The sequence below is a fragment of the Pituophis catenifer genome, unplaced genomic scaffold, assembly GCF_029215685.1.
Source record: "Pituophis catenifer annectens isolate HBS135680 unplaced genomic scaffold, rPitCat1.0.hap2 SCAF_2, whole genome shotgun sequence".
Classification (NCBI taxonomy): domain Eukaryota; kingdom Metazoa; phylum Chordata; class Lepidosauria; order Squamata; family Colubridae; genus Pituophis; species Pituophis catenifer.
Genome location: NW_027256882.1, coordinates 272,370,395 through 272,380,628, shown reverse-complemented (window position 1 = coordinate 272,380,628; position 10,234 = coordinate 272,370,395). Strand labels below are relative to the sequence as shown.

The 10,234-nt window shown below is 38.8% G+C and overlaps 1 protein-coding gene across 1 annotated transcript; it reads left to right on the top strand.

The window, feature by feature from the left end:
* The first annotated feature begins 571 nt into the window (after positions 1-571).
* MRPS30 (mitochondrial ribosomal protein S30) lies at positions 572-8,255 on the top strand. Its single transcript, XM_070935905.1, has 5 exons — positions 572-1,141; positions 2,259-2,404; positions 4,933-5,038; positions 5,876-6,052; positions 7,000-8,255. Exons 1-5 carry the CDS (start codon positions 577-579, stop codon positions 7,266-7,268), a joined length of 1,263 nt encoding a protein of 420 aa, XP_070792006.1. The 5' UTR covers positions 572-576; the 3' UTR covers positions 7,269-8,255.
* The last annotated feature ends 1,979 nt before the right edge of the window (positions 8,256-10,234 follow it).

The window sequence follows — 10,234 nt, the reverse complement described above, 5'->3', positions numbered from 1 at the left end:
GTTGCGCTCCTACGCTATTAGCCTCTTGCGTTCTGTCCTCGCGTTGCAATTCATCACTGAATGTCTATGGAGATTCTCAGGCATCCAGGTCATGGTTGTCCCGAAGGTGCTTTTTCAAGAGGCAGCTGGGCTTTCTGGATTTTCTTTGAAGATGTTTCTTGGATGAGAAGCGAAATGTCTTCGAAGAAAGAAAACACAAGGAAGTCCAGTTGCCAACTCCCCAAAAATAAGGAGACATGGATCACACCAGTAATCTCCCTGTAGCTCTATGAAGAAAGATGCGACATAAAAATATAAAAATAATTAAAAAGCCCTTTGGGCTTCCTTAGATATGAGCGCCCCATCCCTCGACTCTTCCGTTCTCTCCCCGCGTTGCAATTCAAGAGAGGACGCGGCAAGGCTGTCAGGTGATACCGCGCATGCGCAGCAATACGCCACCAGAGTCTTCTTTCCTACAGAGGGCGGCCACCGAGAGAGAAGTGGGTCACGTGAGCTCCAGTGGCCAATCGTGATTCCCCCCCCCGGCGGTGGCGGAAGCGGGTTTTTCCCCGTTTCCGGTTTTGCGCCGGCGGCAAGATGGCGGTTTTCAGAAGTTGGCGATGGCTGCCAGGGGCTCGATGGGGGCAGTTCATTCACAGCGAGGCCTCCGCGGCGCCTTCTGACGACCCCGCCGCTTCTCTTTATCCGCCCGTGGTGGCTTCCCTTACCGCCAAGAGTAAAATAGCCAAACTCCGGCGCCGGGAGGAATACTATAAAAGTATTCACAACGCGCCTACGGTGGAGGAGAAATTGGCGATCTACGGGAAACGGCTGCGCCGCAAGTACGTGGTCTACCCGCAGACGTGGGCCTTAAATGCAGACCGCTGGTACCAACATTTCACGAAGACCGTCTTTGTGCCAGGGCTGCCCGCTTCGGTGTCAGTCAGCCAAGAAGACCAGAAAGACGGTTTGGATTTGGCTGAGCTCCGCTCCCTTGTATGCGAAGTGCTCCTTCAGGAGTATTATTACCAGCGCAAGAAGCGCCCCAAACTCTTCCGCAGCAGCGACCAGGGACCAGCGCCTTTCATCACCCAACTGGTGCCAAAGCTTGCAGCCCACCTGGCTTGTCTCAACCCAGCGCTGGGTTCCTCTTCGGTCGTAGGTGTGTGTGTCTCTTTCTCTCTCTTCGTCCTTGTTTAAAGAACAGTGAAAAATGTCTCTATAAGAACCGCGGGCATCTTTCATTCTGAGCGAATGGGCTGAAGCGTTTACTGTTCATGGTAGTGATTGATGACAATCCACCACAGGATATAAAATATAGACTATATAAGACCACATGTTAGTCTGCCTCAAGACCTGGTGGAAACACAGACTTATTCAAGCATCTTATATTCTTTTGATGCTTGCCATCCATCTTTCCATTGTTGTTCTGATTACCATGATCATTTAGTAACTTTTTTCAAGGAAATCATTCAGAAAATAGAATAGAATAGAATAGAATAGAATAGAATAGAATAGAATAGAATAGAATAGAATAGAATAGAATAGAATAGAATATTAGTATAATATTAGTGTATAGTTAGTAATAGTATAGTATAGTAATAGTATAGTATAGTATAGTATAGTATAGTAATAGAATGGTGCCACCTGGGGTAACTGCCCTCTCTGATTCCTTCGCACACATCTGCCACTATGCACCAGGACTGCTCCAGACAAATGAAATCCTAACTAGCCTATTCCATTAATAACATTCCTTTATAATTCTGAAAATAATAATGATGAGGCCTGTATAATAGCTGCCACACATTTCTTTTAAAAACAAAACAGAAATATTATGTAATGCGAACTTTCCCAAAATGAACCAGCTAATTCTGTTGCACAGTAAGAGTCACTTGAAGTCTTTAGAACAATAAAACACCTGTAAACGGGGGGGAAAAGACCATATGTTAGAAAGTAGACGGAAAGACATAAGGAAAAGAAAATGCAAATCATATTTCTGCGTCAGTGTGCTACAGTTTACACTGATCAGATCCGCATTGGCAGTTCCTGTTTTGTTCCGTTTTGTGCTGTTTTGTTCAAATAGAGGTCTGAATTGTATGCATGCATATGAAATATGGTATTTTAATCTAAAGATCCCAATAGGCCATTTGTCTAATGTGTGGTCCAAAATATTGATCCCTTTATTACACAATTGGCATTCAAATAATATATGCACTACGTCATCTGTCTCTTTATTATCTATGGCAACATCCTGATTAGACACAGTCTTACTATTTCAGACTTTCAGCCAGATGTACATTTCTACTGGTTGCGTGGGGAGACAGTGGTTCCCCGAGGACATCGGCGAGGCAGGATTGACCCATTCAGATTTCAGATTGATGATAAGCCACGCTGTCAGATTCGTTTAAGAAAACAACTTTCAGAGGTACAAATATTTTTGTTTAAGCAACAGTTATTAGTTAAATTGTTGATATTGGTGATTGCAGAAGATTTATCTCTTTGCTTTCCTCTGCTCCACTACAGCTGATCAATTTTGCCATTTAACAGTTTTGCAAAAAGTATTTGAGTAAAATTAGGAAGCAGTAAAAATACAGTAGAATTTCCATAAACTGCTGATAGCTGAAATCTCCTGAATAAAACTGAAGTGGAGACAGATGTTTAGAATATATAAGAATAGAAATCCTGGCCCTGTAATTACTCATCAATTGCTATGTAAGTGTGGAAAGAAGGAAGTAAAGTGAGTGGTCCCGTCTTAAGGCTGGTAATCACACTGCCAGTTTTCTTGGGCTGAGTTTGAGCACCACCTTCCCAGCCTTAAATTGGCAGAAAGCCTTATTACAATAAAACTTGCTGTTGCCATTACTAATCCTTGTCCTTCTGTTACCTCTCATAACATTTTAGTCACATGACTTCTAGTCAAAACCTAACAGATGTTAAATATTTTAGTCTTTGAATGGTGCCAGAATAAGGGAAAATGCTTTTTTTTTAACACCAGAGTAGTTAAGGGCATCTTAAGACTGGTTTATTTATGGGCTGTAGAAGAAATGTAAATCATATTGCAATCAAAAATGGTTTGTCAAGGGATATTTTATGTCCAGGTAGATGCAAATTGGAATATTTCCTATCTTTTTCTGAACCATTTATTTTTATTGTTTGATTTAAACTTCCATTATGCGTCATTTCCACATCCGCAAAATAAATGACATAAATGATACTACAGTATGTGAACATATTAACACTCAACATTTCATTAAAGATGCAATCACACGTATAAGTAAAAATACATAGTCAGCATAGTGAAACTTACAGAGGCATGTACTGAGTAGTTTTCCTTGTAGGGGAGGATTTTTGGACCAAAAATGCCTTCTTTAAAAAATTTCCAGAAATACTTATTGTACTCATGATACTCATTGTTGTCATTTATTCCAGGTTTAGTATATAGTGCATAATGCAGCCACATTATATGAAGGCATATTGCTCTTTATGATATCTTCAGAGTTCATCTTTATTGTTAGGTCTCTTTGCTATTTTGAATTTTAGTTTATAGTGGGATCTCAAATTCTAGATCATTTGTTGTGACACCTTCTCGTCCTTCCTCCCATACAAAGTGTCTAATAGGAAGACAACAGCTTCCCTGTCTTGGCCAAGCACCATACACGATCCCTTAGGTTGAGCAGAAAGTGTCGCTTTGTGCTTTGGGGCAGGAAACAGGCTAAGGGCAGCTGCACTTCTAGTCCCACAGAGGTACTGTCACAGCTTGAATAAAGGCCAAACAGCTGACCAGTGCAGAAAAAAGGGGGGATGGATATAGGCATTCCTGATTCCTTGCTATCTTTTATATTCCAACCTAAGGTCTAATGGGAAAAAGGGTGGATGAGGCCAGCGTTGTTCAGGTCTTTCCCATTTTGTAGCTTTTAGAGTTCATGAGAATGGCAATTTCAAAAGGTGGGGTGGGGGAGAGATGGGAAGCAGCAGTGATGTTGGTGTCTCTCAGCAAACCTCAGCAGTCTTGATCAGGAGAGGGTAGAATGCCATTGTAATCCAAATGGCAGAAACAAAGTTGAATTAGGTATTTCGTAATTCATTGTGGGTAAAGTTAAGGTCATATATCACAGAAAGGAGAACCTGAGCCATGAGGGGCAGAGAACATTATACATGTTTTTTATGGGCTCACTTTCTTCTGTTGACCTGGTGCACGCATCATGATTTTTTTTTTTCTTTCTCATTAGTTTTTCTCCAGTGGCTACCCTGCTGATATGCTGGGAACTCCTGGAATTTCAGCCAAGATGATAACATTGGGAATTATGAATTTTTAATTCCAGTATATTTTAAGAGTACTACATGGCTACAAGTATTGTTGTTGTTAGTTGCGAAGTCATGTCTGACCCATCACGACCCCATGGATAACATTCCTCCAGGCCTTCCTGTCCTCTACCATCCTCTGGAGTCCATTTAAGCTCACACCTACTGCTTCAGTGATTCCATCCAGCCACCTCATTCTCTGCAGTCCCCTTCTTCTTTTGCCCTCAATCTTTCCCAGGTTCTTCTCCAGTGAGTCCTTCCTTCTCATTAGGTGGCCAAGGTATTTGAGTTTCATCTTCAGGATCTGGCCTTCTAAAGATCAGTCAGGGTTGATCTCCTCTAGGACTGACGAGTTTGATCGCCTTGCAGTCCAAGGGACTCGCAGGAGTCTTCTCTAGCACCATAGTTCAAAGGCCTTAATTCTTTGGCACTCAGCCGTTCTTATGGTTCAACAAGTATCATAATTCTATGTAATTAGTAAAGGGAATTCTGTCTCTTTCTACCTTTCTGTAGTCCAACAGATATTAATACTTAATGTTAAAATGGCAAATAAGAGATGACAGAATGCATTATTTAAATGTTTTCTTTATGGTGAAAGAAAAAAAATTGTAAATCATTTTCTTTTACTGAACTGATTTTCTTTCTTTTAAGTTTGAGCCTCTTGATTACCTGGGCCCTGGAGATATTCCTGTTATCCAGCATTTACCTGATAAACTTCCATTGTTCAAACGACAATATGAGAACAAAATATTTATAGGTAAGACTATTGTGTTATTGTATCTTTCTTTTTTTGTAATCAAATTTTTTATTACTTTATAAAAATATAAAATACAAAGAAAAATGAAAATAATGGCAAAGTAGTTGAGAAAAAGGGGGAAGATTAAACGGGAAAAGGAAAAAACTGCATTGATTTAGAACTTCTTTTGGCACAGTAGAATAAGGCATTGACTTTGCTGTCAGAAGGACACAAAAGATGATACATGACCCCAGGACATTGCAACCATCACAAATAAATGAGTAAAATGAGTCAGTTGCCAACCATCTGAATTTTGATCACATGACTGTGAGAATGCTGCAATGGTTATATGTGTGAAAACGGTCATAAGTCACTTTTTTTCAGTGCCGTTGTAACTTTGATCACTAAACAAACTGTTTGTTGTAAGTCGAGTTGTACCTCTACAGCATCAACTTTTTATTTTTGCATGATACTATATACTAGCCATTTCTATAAGAACAAATCTATTTAATCAGCAAAACGAACAATCAAAGTTTCCTTTTTTTCCCCACACAAGCACAAAGTCCAGAAGCAGTTTCCAAATAGAAACAAAGTTGGTTCTGTACTTTTCTTTAGTTAAATCAGCCAATTTAGCCATCTCTGCTAATGGATGACAGAGCAAAGGTGTAGTTGTATCTTTCTATATATCTTTTTGATTTAACATTTGTGAGCTTGTTAATATGGTTTTTGGAAGATAAATTTAAGTACATGTGTATGAAATTGAAGTATATACCAAAATGTGGAACTGCTATCAACTTGTGTCTATGATTTTCTGACCTTGAATAGAAAATTATCTAAAATAATCTCTTTTGGGTTTAGGTTCTCAAATATCAGATCCATGCTGCTATGGGCACACCCAATTTCATTTGCTTCCTGACAGGGTGAAAAGAGAAAGACTGATAAAATTGAATCTCACTGATCAGATTGACGTTCCATATCGAGCCAATGCAATTGCAAGTCTCTTTGCGTGGACTGGAGCACAAGCAATGTATCAAGGTAATTAAAAAGTTTTTAAAAATTATCAAATGTCAGAGCAGTTGAAGTCTGATATATCCTGGTTTGAGCTTGAGATTTTTCCCACTCCCATCCCAAAATCTCATGTTCTAGCTTTATTGGAAGTTAGCTGATTGTCTTCTGACTATATTGAAAATGCTTCAAGCTTGTTACATTCTTCTTATACCAGAATGTTCAAAGCAGAATTGGGACACTCCCACTAAGGTGAGAACAATCAGTTTCAAACTCAAAATAGTTGTTTTTTAATGGAATCATTTTGTCCATCCGTGTCAGTAATTAAACATAAACATACCTGTACTCTTTTATTGATTTATGCCATCTATTGAAGGCAATTCAAATCCTTACAGTTATCCCAGAAAATGCTAAATTCATTTACAAATTGAACATTTAGAAAATTATGTCACTATACACTTTAATCTGTGCATTTGGACATCTGTAAAAGAATTCCTGAGCATGGTCCTATGTGTTGTAGAAATAAATTATGCTGATCTTTAACACATAATGGGTTTTTTGTGAAATCAGGAATATATCTTGAATGTGTAATTCTATCAATTCGGAAACTGGTTTCTATTTTTGAGGGAGTTTCTCTTTGAAGCAACAATACTTTGTACTGTGTGATCACCTTGCACTGCAGAATGGCTTATTTTGATCACTGCAAATTCAGAAAACTCTATCATAGGATCTGCCTGCATCTTGTTAAATACATTTTTTATTGGCGCCTGCAGGTGGCAGCATCTGTGTGATCCAAAGGGAAGGTGCAGCTACTTTGAGAAATTGTACATGTATTCCTCAGTCATGTCCCTGTTAGCTTAAAACACTTTTAGCCATCCAATCCAATATGCCAGAGATCCTAATTTGCAATGCTTTTGAAAATTCATTTTACGTTGGTAGAGAAATATTTATGTTAAATGACTTTTCTTCTTTCTCAGGATTCTGGAGTGAGGACGATGTGACTCGACCCTTTGTATCCCAGGCTGTGATTTTCGAAGGAAGATACTTGGCTTTTTTTTGTTACCAGCTAAACACATTGGCTTTAACTGTTGAGGCTGACCAAAATAATTCAAGAAGGAACATTTGTTGGGGCACTGAAAGTAAGCCCTTGTATGAATCAATAGAAAATAATGACGTGAAAGGTTTTAACGATGAAGTCCTAGCACAGTTTGTTAAATTTCTGTTAAACAAACCAAAGGAATTATGATAATCTGATTATTCTGAAAACACTGAAATAAAAGTGTGTGTTTTAACATGTTAAAAGTGGAACTGTTGAGTTATAGTCTTATATAAAATTACTGGGATATACAAGAGTTGTACAGGAGTGTTGCTGATGCTGTATAAAAGAAATTTTAAGGTAAATATCTTCTTTGTGTGGTAAATTATTTTAGATGATTTTCTTTTCTACAGGAAGACACAAATTCACAATTGTTAAACATCCAATAAAGCTTAATATTCCAATAAAGTATTATTATTATGTTCATTGCACAGTCAGCCGGATATTTATACTGGATTAGGCCCTTTTAGAATCCTTCCCAAGGTTCTGGCATAGGTATTATGTATGGGTAATCTACAGTTATATTCACAGCCAAAGGGCCAGTGGAAACTTAATTATAGAATTATTAAGGTAGCATCTTAAAATATAGGTAGTTCCAAGCAGGGTGGGGTTTTTTTTTTTTGTAAAATTAGGGTGCTCAGTCCAGATACATTCTATATTTCCAGATATTGAAGAAGTCCTTTAGGTACACCAAGAGCTCCAATCATTGTAGGTCATAACAATGGATTTCTTTTTTCATAAGCATTCAATTTTGATTTTAGCAACCTCAATGTATCAGATGTTCTTCTTTTCAATAAGTTATGTCAGGCATGTTATAAACAAGATGCATAGCATCCCATAAGATCTGAATCTGCTTATTTTCCAAAACCTCTACTTGATGATCCCAGTATTTTTTAGCACATTCAAATCCGAACCTCTGGCAAAGTTTCCAATGAATAATTCTGGCAACTCCATCATGATGCTGCTTGTAGTCAGTTTCTGACACTTCACTGCAGCTACTGATCAAATGGTCAGTGGTTTCATCCTTTTCACTACAAAAGCCACATTTAGTGTTTGTTACATATTAAATTTTTGCCTTCAAGCAAATAGTTGGCAAAGCTTCCTGAGCCACTAAAATAAAGCCTTCTGTTTTTTTAATCCTGTGTTTGTGGTTTTTTTTATTAGCTTTTCCTTCTATATCCTTCAAATATCGACTGTGTATTGGCTTGTTCTTTCAATTAACAAATCAGTTTTCATTAGTTTCTTTTCTATATTCAGCCTTTACCCTTGTTGCTTTCAAGAACTTTATTTGATCGACTTCAGGATTCTTAAGTTTCCTTAATATAGTCATTCAGAGGACTCCTACCCCCTTTAGCTTGACAAATGCAGGCAATCAATATCACTTTTTGGTTTTAAAGCATGCTGCATTACCATTAGTTTTCTTATCTCTCTATCCAAGTTCTCAAGTTCCATCTGATCCCGTCAACCATACCTGCTGTCTATTGAATAACAGGGACTGATAAAGTATTACTTGTTTTAATGATACTTCCACCATTTAGCTTTGATTTGAAAATTTTACAAACTCTGTTGATATACTCCCTCCCTTTGGAACAGCCCTGCAGAGATTTGATTGTCCCCCCTCCCCTTTCCCACTATTACACTTTTTCACAAGGCCCTGAAGACCTGGTTTTGCCAATGGACCTGGGAAACCCAGAGTCAGATTGGAGCCCACCAAGTGGCTGGTTTGATTGATTGTTGTCACTAGGAGGGGTGGAGGTGGTTATTGTTTTTTATTGTTTGTATATTGGGTTTTTATTTTTGCAAGCCATCCAGAGTCACTGAAAGTGAGTGGGCAGCCATACACATTCTCTTAAATAAATATTTGTCAGAACTATTCCTTTTTTTTTTTTTACTTAATTCTGAAATAAATTGAAAGCTGCTCAACTCAGCTCAGAATTGAAGAAGCTTCTTGGATGAGACGTGAAACATATTCAAAGAAAAACCAGAAAGTCTAGATCCTGTTGTGACCTAGGCCCAAGTAGTTAGTACCAGACACAATCAGTCCTAAACAAACATTTTATTAGAACAGCTGAGAATTATTTCATTCTCAGCTTAGTCCAAATTAATTCCAAAACAAATTCTTCATAAACAGTCCTTCGGTCTTATCACTAATCTTTGTCTTCTTTGGCACCCTGCCAAAGGCTTTTCTTGGCAAAACCCCACGAAATTCAGAAGCAAGAGACACTTACAAGAAACAAAATGTAGCAACATTGCTTTCCTACAAAATTCCCAAGAGCTGTTGCTGCTCTTTTAAGCCTTCTGGGAGGGGCCAGTCATCTCCTGGCCTTACTCCCGAATCATCCTTTTTGCTTTAGCTGCTCTTGCCTTCTGGCAGCTCTTAGCAAGTGTGTATTAGGAATAGGCTCCCCCTGTTCCTCTGCCTCTCTGCTATCCGCCTCTGGAGGCTCCAGAGTCCGCGCATCGCTCCCAGATGGCCCTGGCCCCATCTCTGCCTCCGACACAGAGCCCTCATCCAGGCCTTCCCCTGACTCCAGGACTGGCCCATTGTCCTCCCCAGCCTCCTCACTGTCCAACTCTGCTGCCAGCTCCGCAGGCTGCTGGTGGACCACAACAGATCCTTCTTGAAAAAGCACCTTTGGGACAACCATGACATGGAGACTGAGAATCTCCGTAGACAATGTGAATCTTGTTCATCTGGGTGACAAATCTGGCATGAAATTTGCATTATGTATTCCCATCAAATTGAATGCATTTAGTCTGACTTTTCAGATAAGACCTGTCTGATATGGTAGCACCAGTTCAGCAGAGCTTTTAGCATTACTAAAACATGCAGGCCCCCGGACTACAATCAGGTACTGTTCCTTAGAGTGGGATAGGTATTATTATTATTAAGGTTCACTGTACAGTCAGCCAGAGGCGGGGTTTGATGTTTTTATCCAAAAGTATTTATTTGATCTAATCTTCCTTGCCCTTTTCTCCACCATTTCTTCCATTATTACAAGTTCTTTAATTTCTGCTGCTTTTTTAATCCAAGTTTTATTTATTTGTTTGTTTGTTTGTTTGTTTGTTTGTTTGTTTATTTATTTATTTATTTTTGGCTTTAATTTATATGCCGC